General features: G+C 38.7%; 1 protein-coding gene across 4 annotated transcripts in view; it reads right to left on the reverse strand.

Moving 5' to 3' along the window:
- The window catches only part of LOC117426447 (NEDD8-conjugating enzyme UBE2F-like), a 48,514-nt gene that overhangs the window by 19,746 nt on the left and 5,249 nt on the right, over positions 1 to 23,519 (reverse strand). For 2 of the 4 annotated variants that reach the window (XR_009330600.1, XM_059034050.1), the window contains exons 3-5: positions 16,526 to 16,555; positions 14,159 to 14,224; positions 2,455 to 2,522 (exon numbers count right to left, since the gene is read on the reverse strand). Coding sequence is in view for 3 of the 4 variants with exons in the window: in XM_059034050.1 (XP_058890033.1) it covers positions 2,455 to 2,522; positions 14,159 to 14,224; positions 16,526 to 16,555 (164 nt within the window). In the remaining variant the exon portion in view is untranslated. The remainder of the gene's footprint in view (positions 1 to 2,454; positions 2,523 to 14,158; positions 14,225 to 16,525; positions 16,556 to 23,519) is intronic. The other 2 variants (XM_059034051.1, XM_059034052.1) reach the window with 2 other exon arrangements.

The following is a 23,519-nucleotide window of genomic DNA, read 5'->3' on the forward strand; positions in this document are numbered from 1 at the left end:
TTTTTAAAAGGTGGCACTGCTTTTCTACCCCTCTACATGTATTTGCACTCAACCTCTACACACGTCTTTCTGTGTAGAGACAGTAGTTACCCCCTGATTTTAGACAGTAGTTACCCCCTGGTTTTAGAAATCTCCGCCCGCTACGCTTGTCCTTCTTTCTTACTGAGAACTCAATCTCCCAGTAGCCTTTTCAGACATCTTGAGACACAGCAATACCGTTATTGTAGATATGCCTGTACTTTGCATTTTGTGTATGTAACTGGTAAGCTATCTGATGTCCAAAAGAAATATAAAAAGTGAAAGAGAGGAACAATAAAACAGGATGATTCAAACAATTCTTACTTTTATGACTTTTTACTTTTGTAACTTCTTACTTATGACCCAAATCGATCTTTATTTAAACCCTTTAAAAGCTGCATTTGTCGTATTAAAACAAATAAGCGATCCGGTTTACACTGTTGCAGTATTTGGTTGTGAGCCAGGGTGAATCTTCAGTAATTTATCCCTGTGGTAGGTGAATGCTTGCTGGACATCTGTATTGCAGCATGATTTAATAACCCACAGCTAAGCCCTCAAATCCAATTGCTTTTTACGAGATCAGAGGGAGGCATAGTAATTGTAGACAAAGCCAGGCCAGATTTCACTGCTGGGTTTTATTACTTGCAGGACGGTCAATGAAGACCAGATTGGGTTAGCTACAGTAGATGCTATAGCACAGATGTGGTGTAGTGCTATTCTATTTATTTGAAATCTGTATACAGTATCTGCTCAGTGCTTCTGTTGCAGCATATGCGAGCACAGGGTCAATAGACCACAGCTGAAATGATTTGGTCTGCTGAGAGTGAAAGCTGGAAGTATCAATTCACAGTGATTCCTTCGGATATCCTATTGCAAAAGCTTTGATGTTAAACAAAATTATGAAAACGGCAGAAAGCTACTAAAAAAAAGTATTCAGGCTTTACAACAAGGTCCTGACAGGTGACAGGTTTGTAATATTGAATGAATTGCTCTTGAACTGTTTAAAGGATGCTTATCTTAACAGATGTAATCATTTACTCCCCCGAGTGTTCTTGCTGTCAATATGTCCTGTAGGCACACGTGTATAAGCTCGATTACTGTCATACAGACTATCCATAGCAGGGTTGGCGATTTATTTTTATTTTTATTTTAAAAAATCAGATTTGATTTAAATCTGATTTTTTTTTTAAATTTAAATCCAATTTTTAATTATTTATTTTTTTTAAATTATGGGTTTTTTTTTTTTTTTTTTTTGTAGTACCGTAGTTGTAGCTCTACAGTACTTCCAAAATGTAAATTTAAGGATGTTGGAAATGGTGGTGTGTGAATAGTTACATACCAAACTAAATTACTCAATCTTAAATGAATACAAAATAAAGCAAATTATTTATCATTGTGGCATCCTCTAAATGTGAACTACAAGAATTGAGCGAGTACGCCAGAGAAAACTACCGCTCACTCATCTGAGTCATTCTTTTCCTTTACTTTTCTTTCTTTGATTTCCTCTTTCTGTGTCAGTCCAAAACACACGCAGTTGTTACTTAGGACTACTTTGCTTTTTACAGTGTGTTCAATTGTTAAAGTTTCTGATTGCACCTCTAAATAAACCTGGTTTCAGCACGTCTTAACACAGAGCTCAATTGTCTGTTTGGGACCTCACTGCACTGTCATCAGAATCGCTGCGGTGAATATGTTAATGTTTGGCAGGCGTTCTATAACGGGGAAAGACATGTCTTCAGAATACCATTTCAGTGCAGTTCTTTTGTTTTTACGTCTTCGCTCCATTTTAGCTCCACAGAATCGCGTGCAAGCGCGGTTTGCACTTGCACTCGCATTTGCGCTGTGATCAGAATACAGCCCTAAGAGTTTTAGTTTATAGACAGAAAGAGTTTAAGATGTTTGTGTTAATAAAATGTTTTTAAAACATACTTTTCATGTCTTTTCCTTGAGAAACTATATAAATGGGTAGTAAATGAAAAATGATTTTAAATCAATGATTTTATTTATTTATTTAAATCATAAATTCGACTTGATTTAAAATCAGCCAACCCTGATCCATAGTACTGAAAGCAGAAACTAAGAAGGGGATTGCTTAGACGGAAGGCCTTAAATATAATTGCACATATTTACGGTTTTTGTTTCTGTTTCTAATGTTCATGAGGAGGCAAGGGGCTTCCAATGGATCTTAAAGGGACAAAAAAAACACAGTTCTCTACGGGTTTGTATTGGGACCACAAACTGTTAATGCCCTTCTCAAATCGAGGTTTTAACTTTAAACTGGCAATTAAAGGAAAAAAAAAAAAAAAAACCTTCTGGAGAAACAGCAAAGCACATTTACAATGCATTACATAAAAATGAATACCACCTCTCATAATAAACTATAATTTTATTTGTATTTCTATGTAAATGTTTATTACTGAAGTAAATATTTCTTACCGCCATATTATAAGCTTCAGGGACTTCTACTTCGAACTGGAACTTTCCACTCTGATAATAGCCCTCATCTGTAAGAAAACAGACACAATAGGTCAGGTAAATGTTTTTCACCCTTTAATGGCACTATTATACAGATACATTTACAATGTAAAAACTCAAACTCAAGGTAATTTACTAGAAAGCGTATGGAGCTCTGGTGAATGGGAAGGTCTTCGTCTGAATATCAAGGCACACAGTTCTACTGGCAATGCATTACTTCTTTTTTTACTGGCATGGTGTGCAAAAAAGTCTTTATGCAGAGGTGCCCAGGCTATAAGGAGTAGAACCTATATACTATACTGCAGAGGGGAAAACAGTAAGAAAAAACTTTGCAGGATAATGCAGTTCAGTTGCTGCTAGTTGTTGTTCCTTCCTGGCTCCCTTCTAAAGATTCAGTTGTAATAATTAAACAATTCAACAATTTTTAAGAGTACATCAATAATATCCTTAATAACGCTTAGCAAACTCCTGTTGCTGAGTTTCAGTGAATTTCCCCTGCAAAGCAACACCAGTGCAGTTTGCACTCCTAGTTATGTAATAGCTAAGCGACTTTTCATGTCATGCCTCCAGTATAATAAACAGTGTGGTCACATTAATTCTCTTATCTCCGCTTTAGGAAATCAAATTAGTGTTCCACATCACTTTCAGAAGCAGCCCACCAGCTCCATGGATTGATGTTCATTTCTCATAGCGATGGGCACGAAGCCACCGAGAAAACGTCTTCCACTCCCTCAACCCACTTCAGAAACAAAAAACTCCTAACTTATCACTTTTTCTAATACTTCAACAACAAAGACATACACACATAAATAAATAAATAAATAAATAAATAAATACATTAAAAAAATATTTTCAGTGCAAACCAAAACATGTCTGACATTTGAGAGGGCGCGTAAGGTTTCATACTTCAGACTCAATTGACCTCAAGTCTTTATCACAGCAGTTCTTGACTTGAGCCTCGAAGAGGCTTTCTGAATAATAAAAATGCTTTCAAAAGACAGAACCCCAATGAAGAAAACATTATCAGTAACACAAGAGCAGAACAACAATGGTGAACTTTACTAAATGCAATCAGGAGATGTAATGTTGTTGTTGATGAAGACTGACCAGTTTTGAAAGTGGAGGATGGTATTCGCTTTACAGGTTGGTTTAGTTTAGAAGATTTTCCGGTTTGGGAGGAAGGACAATTCCCATGTCTTACAAAGATATAAACAAATTAGAGACTGTAAGTACAATTAGAAGATCCTCTTCACAAGGGGAATAGTAGTGAGCGATCATGCGACTGGCTCTTCCCTCGACACAATGGCTGCACCGACCAAAGTAATCCAAGTCTACCTGGAATGACAACCCAGCACTGATGGATCAAGCTCGCAGACATATGCAGCATACTGTGATAAGCAATGGACATGATCCAGCAGGACAAACAGACACCTTCAACACTGGGCAGGCGCAGCCAATTCCACTCGAACAACGTGCCTGGAACGAAGCAATGTGGGCTTCTTTAATTGGGCCAGTCGAAGTACAGGATACAAACCATCAGTTTGTTTTTTTTTTCCACAAAGTTCCCCAGACAGTCCATAACAAACATCTGGCATAGTCCAGAATTAGCTCTGTCCCTAACCATAACACTGTATTTCACGCCTGCATTGTAGGCACAAACCTTTTATTGCTCAATAATAACATTTCATCGCCTGTTTAATGAAGACACATTCAGACACATGAACAGCTGTTATTAAATCTGTCCAAAGATTAATGTAACATCAAACATGGCTCCAGATAAAAAGCAGCAATTAGTTTTCCATTACAGCTGGATGGCAGGATTGATAAATGAAGCTTTTTTTTTTTTTTTTTTTTTTTTTTTTTAACTGCAGCAAATGTTACTTAGATATAGCACCAGTGTCAGCACTTTAAATGTAAATCATATGAAAGGAACTGGCTTATCTAGAGGAAGGGAGCGACAGATTGAAAAGGACAACGAACAGGGATGCAGAGACAAGGAAAAAAAACCCAAACAAGAGCAAATGAAAACAGATTAAAAGACACAGAGAGGGTACATGAAGCAGCATACAATTAGGTTCCTTTGGGACAATGTTTAAACAAAGTGACTTCTTCTAAAACACATCCACCAGCACTACAAATTATCCGACGGGATTGGAACCTGCAACCCACTGAAATTGGTGGTTTGATAACAGTTCTGAACCAATCGGATCCTGATACGTCGTGCAATAAGACCATGTGGTTTGATAGCAGTTCTGAACCAATCGGATCCTGATACGTCATGCAATAAGACCATGTGGTTGATAGCAGTTCTGAACCAACATTGCCCCACTTAAACTGAGAGGGGGAAAACGATCTTAAAAAAAAAAAAAGACTTCTGAGCTGTTTCACAGTACTTGAGATAAACCTTCCTAGCGTTATTAGATTAAACATGTTGAGTTTCAATTGTAATTGGTGATGGCGCATTGATTCCCATCAGAGCAGTACACTGGAAATGTGACGCTAATTGTGATTAAAGGTTTAAGATGAATGCTGGTGATGCCACGTGCAATGGAGACTGCAGGCTGCTGATGTTCAGTGTGGTCGATTTTATGTTGGAGAAAGGCTCACGCTGTTCATTAGTAGAGGCTGGATATTGGCAGAGTTTGCTATGTCAATCAATCAATCAATCAATTTTATATAGCACCTTTCATAGTGGACCACCATCACAAAGCACTTTACAAGATGCAGAGACAAGGGCAGCAGTGTGGAGTAGTGGTTAGGGCTCTGGACTCTTGACCGGAGGGTCGTGGGTTCAATCCCCAGTGGGGGACACTGCTGTTGTACCCTTGAGCAAGGTACTTTACCTAGATTGCTCCAGTAAAAACCCAACTGTATAAATGGGTAATTGTATGTAAAAATACTGTGATATCTGTATAATGTGAAATCTTGTAACAATTGTAAGTCACCCTGGATAAGGGCGTCTGCTAAGAAATTATTAATAATAATAATAATAATAATAATAATAATAACAAGAAAATCCATAATACTTTATATACAGAGAAATGCATAACACATGATATACAGTAAACAAAAAAAGCATAATACAGTGAAAAATGCACAATACATGAAATACAGTGAAAATGCATAATACATGATACACAGTGTTCCGCGTTTCCAGTTTTTATATATATTATTTTTGGATCCTTTTTATATTAGTTTAAAAAAAAAAAAAAAAAAAAACTAACCCAATAAAGTAAAGCATTGCCAGCACATAAACTATATACTGAGTTCATTCTTATCAGATTGCTCAGTGCTGGCACACCAGGATTCCAGGCTGCTATCGCTGCAATTAAAGATTTATTGATCATTGCTGTGGCTCACTCGAGATAAATTAGGAAATCCTACACAGTAGTAAGGAAAACCTGAACGGGGTCTAGAGAAAATCAGGAGCATAGAATCGGCATTTTTCCTCTGCTGACCGTGGACGGGAGTTCCCAGGGGGCGACACAAAATTGGCTGAGTGCTACCCGGGAGGGGAGGGCTTAGATCGGCCAGGGTGTCCTCAGCGCACCAGCAACCCCTGTAGACTGGCCGGGCGCCTGCGGGCTTGCCTGTAAGCTGCCCAGAGATGCGTTGTTCTCTGACGCTGTAGAGTGAAAAGAAGCGGTCGGCTGACAGCACATGCGTCGGAGGACTAATGCAAACTGTTGCTTATATTGATTTAAAACTGTAACAACCAACGGAATTAAGGCAACAGTTAAAAAAGACACTGGTTCCTGATGGCCGGAACAAAGCGATTCTAGTGACTGGGAGAAAAACTACAAAAATACATACTTTATTATCATTTATTTTTATTCAGAAGCATAGTCTGTGGAAACAGTAGACTACAGCCCAACAATGATTATATGACATCCACCACTCCATTACAAAATACCTTTGGATCCATCAGCTTTAGATAATATGTCCTGACCTGTCCTGACCTGTTGTAAAAAGTGACCCGACAAGAACGTTTATTACAGACTTGTCAAATCTAAGAGCCAGGTCTGTTTGAGCGAGTTCAAATAGCCAGTGACCCTTGACTTTCCAGGAGAACTCAATAGATAACTGGTAATCAGTGATCGAATACACTTTGTGAGACACTGGAGGTCTTCAGTAGATGTGCATTTTCATTAGCTTACTAGATCAACTTCCCGCTACTTCCCGCTACAGACCAGGGGAGTTTTAAAAAGTCCCTGTGACTTACACAGATAATGACATACAAAGTGAATCTAAACAAGTAGGAGAATATATTACTAAAGCTAATTTCAAACTCATACCAATTTGCTAGAAGTACTGCTTGCTTGCACTGAGAAAGCATGCTAATTTCTGAATACAGTACAAGTCTTACCTTAGCACTAAGACAATGTTTTGTTAATGGCTATTAATAATGAAAAAACACACACACGTTCATTGAAAAATAAAACGACTCAGAAAAGCATTTCAGGAAGAGCATATAGTGTATTAAAGAAGGCTGAACAAATCCAAACCGAATACTGAAAGTTTTTTTTTTTTTTTTTTTTTTTTTTAACTTTATAGTTTATGGTAGGCATGTATATTCTTATACAGTGAAATCTTGCATAAGGCTTTTTTTATTCAGATACAAAATGCCTGCTATAATATATGGTACAGTTGCATGGGGTTGTTATCTTTTTTATATTGGAATTGGTGCCTCGGCGCAACACGTAGCTCAATATAAAGTGAAAAAGGAAGGTCGTCTTCCTAATAGTGTTATAGACAGCCAGCCGCCAACCAGCAGTGCCTTTAAAAAAGAATAATAAAACACCACCGGATTCAAAAGAAAGGCCCAGATTCTCAGAGCCAGGCAATGACACAAATGGCCAATGCAAGGGCTTAAAACATTAAAAAAAGAAAAAGAAAAAACAAAAAAAGGCCAGGAATAGCCAGATGATTTCAAGCAAACAATGTTGTTTAGAAAACAGTCTGCTTCCATTTTTCAGAGTATGAGAAGGCAGTGGCTAACATACTTTAATACCTGAAGGCTCTTAGAAGCTGAAGTTGACCACCTTACTTGAACAGCCTTGAAAATGTTTTGAATTGAATTGAAGCACTGCATAAGCAAGACCTGACAGAGATTAAACTCATATACTGGGTGCATGAAAGGCTCATAAATACACTTTTTAAAAATCACCTCAGTTAAAATGGAGTTAAGTTATGGGCTCCTCATTTAATGCTCAACACAATGTACCTGAACTGTACAGACTGGCTCTCTCACCGTGCCTGAACAGACCTAAACCTTTCAGATCACAAAGGAAATAATGGCACCAGAAGCAAAGAACAAGCTCCACGACAGACTGCCACACGTCTTGGTTGTATTTTGCTTTCTATGAAGTCTCACGCAGTTTTGTAAAACACTAAAGTTATTGCGGTAATGCTGTTGGAGTGATGGAAGATGGACGAAGGATGGATAGCACAGTAATGATCATATGGACACCCATTAGTACCAGTGGCCTTACAACTACAATTTACTTTAAAAATTGGATTTTGTAAACTAAAAGGGAGCAGGACATCCAAGATCTGCCAGCTTACTGTTACCTGAGAAGGCCATACTAATGTGTCAAAATAGGCGCAGGAGCATCTCTCTTGATTACAAAGGATCCTTGAGACACACACCCCGTTGTGACTCAAAGAATCTTTTTTTTTTTTTTTTTTCACTGCAGCATTTAAAGACAGCAATGGTTCTGTAAATGGGGTCCTTATTTTAGTTTTCAACTCAACTTCCTATTTTCAACATACTGTTAAACATAACTACACCCGTACAGTGAGACTGAGCTAGGGCTGTTCTACAAGTGGAATTCTTTTTAGTTACATAACAGAGCATGATCATCAAAAGAGTGTATAGCCATTGGAAGCTTCAAGGTTATTCAACGTCTATCACAGGGAAGGGGGTGTGTGCAAACAAAACATGCTAATACTTGTGCAGTTGGTCGAAAAACAAACTCAGTAATAAATTTTACACTGGAGGGTACAATGTAAACAGCATGAACATTTGCTAAAGGATAGATGGACAGTTTATGAGCAGCAATTTAGAACAGTTTAAATGAGCCTGCCTGAGAGCATCATGATCATTTGCAAAGATCAATGGACCCGGGTCACTATTGATCTGTTCAGAGAAACTCCCTAAAAATAACCCTTGCTGTCTCCTTCCAGGCGTGACATTATCGAACCAGCAGAAAGTAAACAGCCAGGAGTGGTGTTTGTTGCTTGTTTCCATGATGGAAAAAAAAAAAACACTCAGTAATGCTTAGTAAATATGACAACACTGACTTCTATAATGTAGATATGTATGCTTTGTTACCCGTTAAAGGATCAGCAAGCAAACAGATGCAATTTCCAGAACAGGATGCCAGCTCACTGCGTAAACCTCAATAAACCCTGGAAACCGCTGTGTGCGTCAGGGACACATCTTTGGAGGCTCAGATGAAAAACTTGAAAGACAATTCTTGGAAAGCCAGCGGGTATCCTGGTGTGAGGATGCAGGATGTAGGATGCATGATGCTCAGTAGCAAACACAAATGAGGCTTCGGGCTACTTTCTCTATTCTGACCTGTGTGGCCTGTGTTTTTTTAAAGGCTGACTGTCTTCCAGAAGCATTAACATTGAAAAGCTATCGCCTCTGTGCTAAGCATACGAAGGAGTGACTGATGCTTCACTTACCTTTCAACAACCCTACAGTGACCCTTCAAATGTTAATCAGAACAACTAGCGGTCAAGACATGGAGTCAAATGCATGACATTCACCAGGGATACAGACTATGATTCTGAGTGATACAGATCACCAGGGATACAGACTATCATTCTGAGTGATACAGATCACCAGGGATACAGACTATGATTCTGAGTGATACAGATCACCAGGGATACAGACTATCATTCTGAGTGATACAGATCACCAGGGGTACAGACTATCATTCTGAGTGATACAGATCACCAGGGATACAGATCACCAGGGATACAGACTATCATTCTGAGTGATACAGATCACCAGGGATAGACTATCATTCTGAGTGATACAGATCACCAGGGATACAGACTATGATTCTGAGTGATACAGATCACCAGGGATACAGACTATCATTCTGAGTGATACAGATCACCAGGGATACAGACTATCATTCTGAGTGATACAGATCACCAGGGATACAGATCACCAGGGATACAGACTATGATTCTGAGTGATACAGATCACCAGGGATAGACTATCATTCTGAGTGATACAGATCACCAGGGATACAGACTATGATTCTGAGTGATACAGATCACCAGGGATACAGACTATCATTCTGAGTGATACAGATCACCAGGGATACAGACTATCATTCTGAGTGATACAGATCACCAGGGATACAGATCACCAGGGATACAGACTATCATTCTGAGTGATACAGATCACCAGGGATACAGACTATGATTCTGAGTGATACAGATCACCAGGGATACAGACTATCATTCTGAGTGATACAGATCACCAGGGATACAGACTATCATTCTGAGTGATACAGATCACCAGGGATACAGACTATCATTCTGAGTGATACAGATCACCAGGGATACAGACTATGATTCTGAGTGATACAGATCACCAGGGATAGACTATCATTCTGAGTGATACAGATCACCAGGGATACAGACTATGATTCTGAGTGATACAGATCACCAGGGATACAGACTATCATTCTGAGTGATACAGATCACCAGGGATACAGACTATCATTCTGAGTGATACAGATCACCAGGGATACAGATCACCAGGGATACAGACTATCATTCTGAGTGATACAGATCACCAGGGATAGACTATGATTCTGAGTGATACAGATCACCAGGGATACAGACTATGATTCTGAGTGATACAGATCACCAGGGATACAGATCACCAGGGATACAGACTATCATTCTGAGTGATACAGATCACCAGGGATAGACTATGATTCTGAGTGATACAGATCACCAGGGATACAGACTATGATTCTATGGGGCAGCAGTGTGGAGTAGTGGTTAGGGCTCTGGACTCTTGACCGGAGGGTTGTGGGTTCAATCCCCAGTGGGGGACACTGCTGTTGTACCCTTGAGCAAGGTACTTTACCTAGATTGCTCCAGTAAAAACCCAACTGTATAAATGGGTAATTGTATGTAAAAATAATGTGATATCTGTATAATGTGAAATAATGTATAATGTGATATCTTGTAACAATTGTAAGTCGCTCTGGATAAGGGCGTCTGCTAAAAAATAAATAATAATAATAATAATAATAATAATAATAATAATGATTCTGAGTGATACAGATCACCAGGGATACAGACTATGATTCTGAGTGATACAGATCACCAGGGATACAGACTTGAATTGTGTCATTACAATTCTTACAATTTGTCTTCAGTCAAGGAATGACATTCTTCCTTTTTTGCATAAAACAATCCTGTCAAATTGGACTTAAAATAGTGGAAACTTTAAAAGCGCTGATTTTTTCTAATGCAATATCACTTTCACAGACCATTTCCTGTCAGAAATCCCAATACAGAATGGCAATCTTCACTGCTGCGAATTTTTCAGCATTTGGATCAGATATTTCATTTTATTTAAAACAATGACTAAGACTATGACCCTTGACTTTTTGAAAAGTCATTACTTTTATAGGCGGAATAGGAACACACATTATGCGGGTAAATAACATTTAAAATAAACAAACATGATTTAAACATACAAAAACACAACTTCAATAAGGCACACATTATAAGAAAACAGCTGCTGTATGTATGTATGTATGTACATTATGGTTAGGATTCCATAGAAAGAACTTATTGTGGAATGCAGATAGCTACATCATTAGGGATTCAGTAGATATCAGAGTTCATACATACCGCATTGTACCTACTGTCCCCCATAATCACAAAGTGTTAAACTCTGATTGCAGTCTGTATTCAAAATGAAGCAGGGAGATCTTTTTGGTATCCATTCCATATAGGAAGCTCGTAACCCTAGATCTGGTGCTCCATGCCTTTTTGTTTCCAAAATATACAGATGCCTCGTACAGACCTCTTGATTCCAAACAGAAGATGTTATACACCACAGCAATGTTAGTATTTCAGATATACACTATTGCAGTACATACTGTGAATCCTTTACATGTATTATTAGTAGTATTATTAGATTTGAAGAAATGCAAAGTTAGACCATTATTTTTAGCAACAAACAACAAACTGTAAAACTAGACATTTGTACATATAGTGTGTTTCCCAAAAACACAAAAATCAAAGTGCTTTGGAGATACTCAGAAGCATTTCTGGTTTTCAAGCATGAATTTCATGTTTTGGAAACATTAATGAAAATGTCTGCACAGCAAAAACAAGTTGGAATGAAGTTCAAGAATATATGGAGACACTGGATTTTGCAAAAGGTGTTCATCAATGTTAGCTTTGTAATGAACGTACTGAAAATAAATGCATAGTGCGTACTGAATTCACTGTCAACAGCATTTTAATAAATTATGCAGCAGAATTCTAATGAGTCAGAAATGAAATCAGCAATGAGAAACTGAAACCTTTTGAGAGCTGTCGGTCTGATTGCTTGAGAAGATGAAAGCGCAATTGACAATCTTTACTCTTTGAAGTGAATTAAAATGTTTTTATGAGTGAAAGGTGATTCTCCTTAAGACATCGAGATGCACTCATACGAAGGGACAGGGTAATAGATTTCTGCACACAGCTGCTAATGCATGTGAAAAGTAAGTTTAATATTCATTGAAGTGCTCCAGAACCCACTGCTGTGTTCACAAGAAACACATTACCATTGCTGTATCCTGTGTTGAAACACATTACCACTGCTGTATCCTGTGTTGAAGCACATTACTACTGCTGTATCCTGTGTTGAAGCACATTACTACTGCTGTATCCTGTGTTGAAACACATTACCACTGCTGTATCCTGTGTTGAAACACATTACCACTGCTGTATCCTGTGTTGAAACACATTACCACTGCTGTATCCTGTGTTGAAGCACATTACTACTGCTGTGTCCTGTGTTGAAGCACATTACCATTGCTGTATCCTGTGTTGAAGCACATTACTACTGCTGTATCCTGTGTTGAAACACATTACCACTGCTGTATCCTGTGTTGAAGCACATTACTACTGCTGTGTCCTGTGTTGAAGCACATTACCATTGCTGTATCCTGTGTTGAAGCACATTACTACTGCTGTATCCTGTGTTGAAACACATTACCACTGCTGTATCCTGTGTTGAAGCACATTACTACTGCTGTGTCCTGTGTTGAAGCACATTACCATTGCTGTATCCTGTGTTGAAGCACATTACTACTGCTGTATCCTGTGTTGAAACACATTACCACTGCTGTATCCTGTGTTGAAGCACATTACTACTGCTGTGTCCTGTGTTGAAACACATTACCACTGCTGTATCCTGTGTTGAAACACATTACCACTGCTGTATCCTGTGTTGAAGCACATTACTACTGCTGTGTCCTGTGTTGAAGCACATTACCATTGCTGTATCCTGTGTTGAAGCACATTACTACTGCTGTATCCTGTGTTGAAGCACATTACTACTGCTGTATCCTGTGTTGAAACACATTACTACTGCTGTATCCTGTGTTGAAACACATTACCACTGCTGTATCCTGTGTTGAAACACATTACCACTGCTGTATCCTGTGTTGAAGCACATTACTACTGCTGTGTCCTGTGTTGAAGCACATTACCATTGCTGTATCCTGTGTTGAAGCACATTACTACTGCTGTATCCTGTGTTGAAACACATTACCATTGCTGTATCCTGTGTTGAAGCACATTACTACTGCTGTATCCTGTGTTGAAACACATTACCATTGCTGTATCCTGTGTTGAAGCACATTACTACTGCTGTATCCTGTGTTGAAACACATTACCACTGCTGTATCCTGTGTTGAAACACATTACCACTGCTGTATCCTGTGTTGAAACACATTACCACTGCTGTATCCTGTGTTGAAGCACATTACTACTGCTGTATCCTGTGTTGAAACACATTACCACTGCTGTATCCTGTGTTGTTCATATGGCAAACATTTTTGCAACATATTCCCAATAGTTCAGATAGATTTTTTTATTATTATTAATACATCAAAGGTAAATAAACTACAGGTTTACTTTTTTCAGCTTTTACTCAGAAAAGTTTGTCAAAGTTTTTTCTTTTCTAAACATCGCAGTGTATCCAGTTCAAGCTCCGTCCTGCAACAATGCTGGTGCTCCGACTGAAATGAGTGGCGTATTGTGGGAACAGAAAGCCAGCACTGTAGCAGGAGGGAGCGTGGCGTATGGCGTAAGTGTTGACAAATATTAATTTATGACCCCATGATGTGTGAATTTTATTTAGTCGGCAATATGTATAAAAACATAATGCTGTTATACATACGACACGGGACACAGCAAAGGCAACGTCATGCGTTTCTTGTGAACTTGTATGTATGTATGTAGGTATGTATGTACTGAAGTCTAACATCCCTTCCAGTAAAACTCTGCGTCTGCATTAAACTTAAAAATGAATAAAATGGGACAACACTCTTATTAGTGCTGCAGGAAGGCCCTTTGTATCAGGACTCATTGCCAATAAACTGTTTGACAGAGCAGTTACCTGGAGTGACATCTAGCTGAAAGTGGTGGAGCTTGTTTACATCAGGGAAATTCACTTTACACGTATCTGGAAGAAGAAAGAGCAACAGCAGCTTCAGTCGCAAGTCTGGAGCCTCAAAAGAATTGACACAATGAACAGCTTACAGTGTATTAGCAGACAAGGCAACTGTTCCAGCTAATAAAAACATAAGCTATTCAAAGTGAAATCCTCTATTTTACTGTGGATTCAACATGCAGCCCTGTGGAGTCCAAATGGGTGTAATGCAAGGGGCTTTACTAAAGATATACAGACAAAGGGGAGCTTGCTTGTTCTAAGCCAGACAGGAGGAATTAATATGGAGTACACCATAGGTACATGTCAATAACATTTTCAGTATTTACTAAATAGAGATAAAAGGCCACTTTGAGGTTTTTGGATGGACTTTAACCCTTTCAGTCTTAGCGCCATATGTTACCATATATCATCGGAAATCATAAGAACATAAGAACATAAGAAAGTTTCCAAACGTGAGGAAGCCATTCAGCCCATCTTGCTCATTTGGTTGTTAGTAGCTTATTGATCCCAGAATCTCATCAAGCACCTTCTTGAAGGATCCCAGGGTGTCAGCTTCAACAACATTACTGGGGAGTTGGTTCCAGACCCTCACAATTCTCTGTGTTAAAAAGTATCTCCTATTTTCTGTTCTGAATGCCCCTTTATCTAAAATCGCGTTGGCACCTCAGGGAACTCCTACAAACAGTCCCAGTCTGAGGTAGTGTATAAATATATGTTTTGTCCTGTTCTCATGTATATTCAATAAAATAATTACTTTTTGAATCATGTAACTTAAATTATTATTATTATTATTATTATTATTATTATTATTATTATTTAGCAGACGCCTTTATCCAAGACGACTTTCAGCGACTAGGGTGTGTGAACGATGCATCAGCTGCAGAGTCACTTACAATTACGTCTCACCCAAAAGACAGAGCACAAGGAGGTTAAGTGACTTGCTCAGGGTCACACAATGAGTCAGTGGCTGAGGTGGGATTTGAACCGGGGAACTCCTGGTTACAAGCCCTTTTCTTTAACCACTGGACCACACCGCATTCTATGGCTCGACAAAAATAAATTCAGGACTGAAATGGTCAACCCAAACGTAGTGTTTTCTATGAGAAATGTCTAAATATGGAGCAGCATTAAATGCATTGTATGAGGGATTGCAGGCTTGCATTTTATAATATATATTAAAGCTGTATCACCCAGCAGATCAGACAGAATTCCCTATTGGTGGTCGAAAGATACAATCAAGTCAAGCAAGTAGGGATAAGGCTATGCCTTACGATGCATGCTAGGTCCCTGATGGCAAAATGAGATATGGGGGAGCATTTACTCATATCTTGCAAAGTTATTTTTTAAGAACATCTTTTTATCAAGTAAGAAAACAATACATGTTTAAGATGAAAACGAAATATGCGTCTGACTGAAGCTCTTTTATTCACAGGGATTGCAATAGCTGGGTACAGCTCCCCCACAAGAAGTCAAAAACATACAATAGGTTCTAGAATCTCCGAATTGTATTTTTTGGAGCACGGAAGAATCTGACAGCTTTCCCTGGGAGGCTGCCAAGGTAATACCAGCGCATGGCCTTTTGAGTTTCATTTTCAAAGGGACTGCTATTCATATTTCAAATGCATGATTCATTCTTCTAATTGCTGTCGTATCCTTTGCTCCTGGATGCAAAAACAGGTAGAAGAAATAGAAACAATATTTTAGCTCTAGATGGACTATAACCATTCTGAGTGGTTGTGATTTCAAAAGACTGGGTTCCAGAGCTGTTCTTCTGTTCTAACTGCTTGCCAGAGGCACACTAAGTAGCCTGTGCTAGATCAGAGGTAAGACTGGGTTCCAGAGCTGCTCTTCTGTTCTAACTGCCTGCCAGAGACACACTAAGTAGCCTGTGCTAGATCAGAGGAATGAATGCATCCTAAAATAATTATTTGGTGCATGAAGATATTTAAAAACTTAACTAGAATCAGCTGGAGCTAATGCATCAGACAACAAAAGTCAATAAAAATGTCCCAAAACAAGAGCTGAATAAAAACAATATAGAGATCAATAAGCACATATCGAACCCTGCAAGTAAAGCATTAGCACAGGCATTAAAACAAACCTTAGCCAGACATAATGGATCTCTGGCATCTATATTCGTACAGGACTCCTTTTACATTATTGTTTTATTTTATACTGCTATTCTTTCACAATATAATGCTTATTTTTGTCTTGACATACTGCATATTATTTTGTATTACTTTATTTAAAAAGAGTCTCTCCCAATTAGCAGCCAAAGTGTCTTTTAAAGCAGAATTGCAAAAGCTCACTTACTTGGAAGATTTGCTTCTAGTTCTGCAACTTCTGCAACAAAGAGAAAAAAAGAAAGCAATCAGAATGAAGTGCAATTATAAAAGCAGCTGCAACCGAGTGACAGAGGGGTGCAGATGCAATGTGATTACTTCCAACCAGAAAATAATCCTTCATTCCCATCTTAATCATGCACATGTCTTTTATACTCATATGGAGACTTACAGTATGCACGCCCATCTCCCAGGTCTAATTAGGAACAAAAAGAGTCACACCGCTCTGTGCAAAACTCTTTTAACCCCGTCTCCAACCCTTTTTATCTTGTTCATTTCTGCTGGCCTCACACTGTGTCCAGATTTATCAACATGTCAAAATGCCCTTTGGTGCACATATTTAGATGCATACAGTGCCATGAAAAAGTATTTGCCCCCTGTCTGATTTTCTGCATTTTTGCATATTTTTGACACTGAATGTTATCAGATCTTCAACCAAAACCTAATATTAGATAAAAGGGACCCCGAGTGAACAAATAACACAAAAATGTGATACATATTTCATTTATTTATTAAAGAAAGCTATGCAACACCCAATGCCCCCGTGTGAAAAAGTAATCGCCCCCTTAGACTCAATAACTGGTTACGTCACCTTTAGCAGCAATAACTGTAACTAAATGCTTCCTGTAGTTATTGATTAGTCTCTCACAGCGCCGTGGAGGAATTTTGGCCCACTCCTCCATGCAGAACTGCTTCAACTCAGTGACATTTGTGGGGTTTTGAGCATGAACTGCTCGTTTCAGGTCCTGCCACAACATCTCAATGGGGTTTATGTCTGGACTTTGACTAGGCCATTCCAAAACTTTAAATTTCTTGTTCTTCAACCATTCTGATGTAGACTTGCTTGTGTGTTTTGGATCATTGTCTTGCTGCATGACCCAGCTGTGCTTCAGCTTCAGCTCACGGACGGATGGATGGCCTGACATTCTCCTGTAGAATTCTCTGATACAGAGCAGAATTCATGGTTCCTTCAATGAAGGCAAGGCGTCCAGGTCCTGATGCAGCAAAGCATCCCCAAACCATGACACTACCACCACCATGCTTGACCTTTGGTATGAGGTTCTTACTTTTCGCCAGACATAACGGGGCCCATGTCGGCCAAAAAGTTCCACTTTTGATTCATCTGTCCATAGAACATTGTTCCAGAACTCTTGAGGATCATCAAGGTGCTTTTTGGCAAACTTGAGACGAGCATTCATGTTCTTCTTAGTGAGCAACGGTTTCCGCCTTGCTACTCTGCCATGAATCCCATTTCTGCCCAGTGTCTTTCTGATGGTGGAGTCATGAACACTGACCTTAGCCGAGGCGAGAGAGGCCTGCAGATCCCTGGATGTTGTTCTAGGGTTCTTTGCGACTTCCTGGACGATTTTACACCTTGCTCTTGGAGAGATTTTGGCAGGACGGCCACTCTTGGGATGATTCACTACTGTCCCAATCTTTCTCCATTTGGACAATATGGCTCTGACTGTGGTTCGGTGGAGCCCCAGAGCCTTAGAAATGGCTTTGTAACCCTTTCCAGACTGACAGGCATCAACAACTTTTTTCCAGAGGTCTTCAGGAATTTCTTTTGTTCGTGGCATGATGTGCCTCTAGATCCTGTGTGCTGACAACTTCACTCTGATGGTAAGGGCCAAAGTTAGTCAGATTTATATTGGGCAGGGCTGGCCCAAATCAGCTGACTCTAATTATCCCTTTAATTGGGTTGAGTTAACGGGGAGGGGGCAATAACTTTTTCACACCTGAAGATTGCATGTTTGATTACCTTGCACACCAAACAAATGAAAGAAGCACCAAACTTTGGTGTCATTTTTTCTCAGAGACTCTCTATATACTACTACAACCCACAAAAAAAATCTGACCAAATACAATGTGAAAAATGTGCAAAAATGCAGAAAATCAGACAGGGGGCAAATACTTTTTCACGGCACTGTATCACAAATGATACAAAAAGCGCAACACATTAGATATTAAAAGAACACCTTTCAGCTACCACTTCATCAAGGAATCGCCCTGGTACAGAATCTCAGGAAGTGCAATCAGCACAAGCTCTGTGCAGACTTGTAGGATTTGATGCTGGCAGAATAGCTGCAGCAGCACTCATGTGAACGGTCTCTAGTCATTGAATCAAAAGTACAGCTGTGTTTTTAAAATACTTATTTGTTTTTCCTTAATAAAAAGCATATTTGTACTATATGCATTAAGGTGTGTTTGGGATGGGGGGAGGTCCTGAAATAATTTTGTAAGTGATGAAAACTAATAGTCTCATGCTACAAATGACTGTCGGAATACTGAAACATTGAAATAAAACTCCCAGCTAAATCCAAGATACAAACCCTAATGCTTTCTGTATGATATATGCAAATAAATATTGCCATGGTAACATTAAAATATTGAAAACGATAACCCACGCAACAGATGTGTGGATTTATTGTCAATAAAAAAAAATATATATAATAATACTCACATACAGTACTCACAGAATATTTCAAACATGCCTAGACACGACATTATGTCTGCATACATCATAATATAAAAAATATGAAGACCTAGATTTCATCACCATGAGGAGAAGCTTTATTTGAATGTATTTCTACTAGGCAACATCAATCAAATAAAAAGGTGAATATTTCAAAGTAGCAGAATACAGTATAATCTAATAAACACACAGTACCAAACACATGTTCAGCTCTGTTTATCCAGCTATAATCCATCCATCTATTTTTACAGTCCTGCCGACTGCCAGTGCTTTCCTATTTCTACATTTCTGCTGATAATCCAAATTATAATTATTGTTGTTTATTTCTTAGCAGACGCTCTTACCCAGGGCAATTTACAGTTGTATACAAAAAATGCATAAAGAATTACAGTACAATTAAGAGCAAGATACAAAATATAATGACTTCAGTTCTAATAAGAGCAAATACAAAACACAGTACGATTTGATATCGGGGCAGCTCAAGAGCAGATAACAGTGTTGATAGTTACATCAGGGTTACATACAAGTGCAGGTGAAATACAAAATACTACAGATTGGGTTAAGTGTAGGATTAAATACAGTAAAATAGGGAGCAGATAAGTGCAAGTTAAAGTGCATTAAAGGCAGAGTGCTATATTGTCCAGAAGGGAAGAATTGAGTTTTACAGGTGTTGTCTGAAGAGGTGTGTCTTGAGGAGGCGCCGGAAGGTGGTCAGGGACTGGGCAGTCCTGACATCCGTAGGAAGGTCGTTCCACCACTGCGGGTGAGGGCTCTGGGTACAGCAGCAGTGTCCCCACCAGGGATTGAACCCACGACCCTCCGGTCAAGAGTCCAGAGCACTAACCACTACTCCACGCTGCTGCCTCCACATTGATCCTGTTAGGGAAACTGATATGCTGAAAGTGAAGCCTGTATTCATCCTAGTCTTTCCACTACTCATGCATGCAATTAAAAACACAGGATTTTCACAGCAATCACATTACATGCACATAAAATACAAATTAACACAAAATCCAAAGAATATAAAAACCTTGCTAAGATTTGACATGCGGTAGAGTTTTAATGACATGTTGGCAAATTTTATTTTTGCACTTTCTAGCAAATGCACTGTAATGACGAAGTAAACAGGCATCAATGGAGTCCCTTTTGATCAGCTTCCAGCGCATTCCTATTTTGTGTTATCTTTGCCGTGTCTATTTTTTTTTTTTTTTTTTTTTATAAGTAACATGCACTGGGATTCACTTGAAACTAAAAGAACGGAAGAAACTACAGTCAAAGTAAATTTCAGCAAAAGAGATCGGGGTGGCGATCTGAAAGATATTTCAATAAATTAGTAGCATTCCCTGTTTGTTTTTCACTTCTTTAAAACATGTTCGATATTTTGACTGTCCGCCTTCAACCAGATTGCTGTTGTCATCTGGCTGAAATCCAAAATAGTTCCACACCAAGCTTCACTCGCAGGCATTCGCCATGACTGCTGCAGTAATGTAATTTATTTATTTATTTATTTAGCAGACACCTTTATCCAAGGCGACTTACAGAGACTAGGGTGTATGAACTATGCCTCAGTTGCAGAGTCACTTACAATTACGTCTCACCCGAAAGACGGAGCACAAGGAGGTTAAGTGACTTGCTCAGGATCACACAATGAGTCAGTGTCTGAGATGGGATTTGAACTGGGGACCTCCTGGTTACAAGCCCTTTTCTTTAACCACTGGACCACACACAATTTCCCCAGAATGCACAGGGTAGTTGGTCACTTTTGTGAAGCGGAAATGAGTGAGCTTAGTTTATATAGTTTTTAAAGCACACAATTAAATTTGTTTTAAAAGCTCAAAAAAAACAAATAAGGTATCGAAAAACCGTGATAGTTCGATATTTTTATTTTACGCCGATATTAGGTATCTATATACCGCGGAACACTAATCACCTTATGTTTCAGAGGCTGTCATTACTAATTTCAGAGGTGCCCAGAGTAACACACACATAACACTGTAATGATGTCCTAAGATATAAGCCTGATTACTTACTTGATTACTCCATTTCAGTCTAATTTGCAGTATGGTTCAAGGAAACAAACTTTACAGTATGTCCCACTTTGATCATTTCTAATTTAAGGCATCCAAGTTGTAACTGTAAAAAGTATTGGTGAGGCTCTTTTGAAAGTCACAAGGTAAACAAAAGCATGGGTACTGAAGCATTGTTTGCTGACCCCTGTATCAGTGCAGGGGGAGTCATGCGAGTGTGGTTCCAATCCTGGTTGCAGCAAGTTGCCAATTTTAAGCTTGCGCTAGTCAATTGCACAGGATAGTTTGTTGTGAAAAAAGAGAAGCAGTGTTTGATTATTCAGATGTTTTATTGTAAGTTACGTGTTATTCATATTTCATATTTAAGATGTGTTAGAAATAATTATTCACATTTTTTTTGTTTTCATTTCAAAACCAAAAAAATAAAAGAAAGGTTTGCAGTTTTGGCAAATGTGCACTGAATACACCTCAAACTGAAGCAAGCTAACTTAAACATGCAGGGACCTGATCTCCCACTTTCAGAAATATAAGAGTTCAATAAAGCTGTCTTATGGTATTCACGAAACAATTCAAAATATAAATGTGTCACCGCTGGAGGGAAGGCCATTAATTTATGACCGTCAGTCCAAAAGGATCTGTCTGTCTGCAAACGTTGACCTCTGTAGCAATGCAACCATTTCAGATGTTCACTGCACTTCCAAAAATATTTATTAAATTCAGAACCTGGCATACGGATACCCTTCTGAAATGTGCTGCTAAATAGAAGAGATCGGTGCCCCCAGTTTTTGTCAAATGTCACCAGTTAATATCAAAATGCTACCAGTGCACTGAATTTACAGTTTTTTACTCTAGTGTATTGACCTTCTGTGCTTTAAAAGGTGATGAATTAGCATGCTGGCGCTGCCAAGAAGAAATGTGAAAAAGCAGTCTGGTTAGTTGATTTCCTGGATTATTAAACCCATACCCTGAAAGCAACGGGGATGCAATGCAAGACTGTAAACTACTGTGATTTAGCTTTGCATAGTTTAAAAGCATAACGCTGGCAAATATGAACCTATTTACAAAATCAATGTTAAAAAAGCAATAATAATCCAAGTTTTATTAGGACCAGATACAGTGGTGGTCAGGTTGTTTAACAACCAGGTTACTAGACTTTGCGGATTACTGACTGTACTCTTTGAACACCACTCTTTGCAGCAATCATTTCTTATTATAATATTTAACATCTTACTTTCCACTTTTGTTCATTAAGAGTCATTCAGAGTAAATCTGAATTTGATTTCACATATATATGACCAAGACACGGAAGGCTGTTATTCATTTTTTCATGTGAAAACGACAGCAACACAGTGGAATTTAAATCCAATATAGAAAGTACTGCAGTGTCTTTTTTTCTAGATCCTTAGGGGAGAAACAATCTCTTAAAGTAGGCATTTCAACTGTGAAGTGTACGTGGGAAGCAACCGATATGTATATTCCTGTCGTATAGCATGTGGGATGAAAGAACAGAGGAGCCGAAAGAGAAGGAAGAGCAGACAGATTCAGGGAGGTGAATAGACAATGCAGTGGAAAAAAGAGAGAGAGAGATGAGGGCAATACATCATTATTTAATTTTTGTTTTATTTATACTCAAACGCAGGGATGGAAATAAGACTTGCGTAGCAGTTTGATCCATTCCTTGTTTCACTACAAATTAAAAAAGACACACTTGAGCGTGTTACACACTGTGGCTAATCAAGCTCACAGTAAAACCTGGAATGGGTGACACTGCTCTGCAATAGGAATCCCTGCAAAATGCTATTAAAATGTCACTTATTATGTCTCATGAAGCTACTGAATTTAACACACCCTTTTTAAAGCCTGAAGGTAAACTCTAGGTACCCCTAGCAGTAAGTCTAGTTCAAGATGCTCTACAGATAATTGAGACCGCATGGCTTCTGAGCACTGCATACTGAAGTGGTCTTAATCAAAAAACAGATGTTATAAACCTCTAGCACTAATTAAACACAGATGCCTGCATTATAAATACACAGTGTTTTTTTTTCAATCTTTTTAAAAAAATCCCAAAGCATTAGACATACAGTACGGGAATAGCGATTGCTGACCTCTGTTTAACCACCTGTCATACAAAGAGAAGGGAATGGGTTTTAAAATCACATTAAGCTCGGAGACGCTGCGCAGAGAAGTCTAACCCTCATAGCTAAACAATTATTGCCATCACTCTGTCTCCCAGTTTCTCGGCTACCATTGCTTTTCTTTCTCTGATAACCAACAGTGTTTAAAATCAAAGGTGACACACAATCAGTCAAACAGCAGAACCTTTTCAATTCAGTAAAACAGCAGCTTTTCTGAGCAGAAGAATGCGGAGGAATCTCTGTGTGTAAGTATACATTTGAGAGGTGCAATTTATTTCAGCTGATTTCACTAGATGTATGTCCATTTACATCCCAAATGACTGGACT

This window comes from Acipenser ruthenus, chromosome 11 (genome assembly GCF_902713425.1).
Source record: "Acipenser ruthenus chromosome 11, fAciRut3.2 maternal haplotype, whole genome shotgun sequence".
In the NCBI taxonomy this organism is placed as follows: Eukaryota; Metazoa; Chordata; class Actinopteri; order Acipenseriformes; family Acipenseridae; genus Acipenser; species Acipenser ruthenus.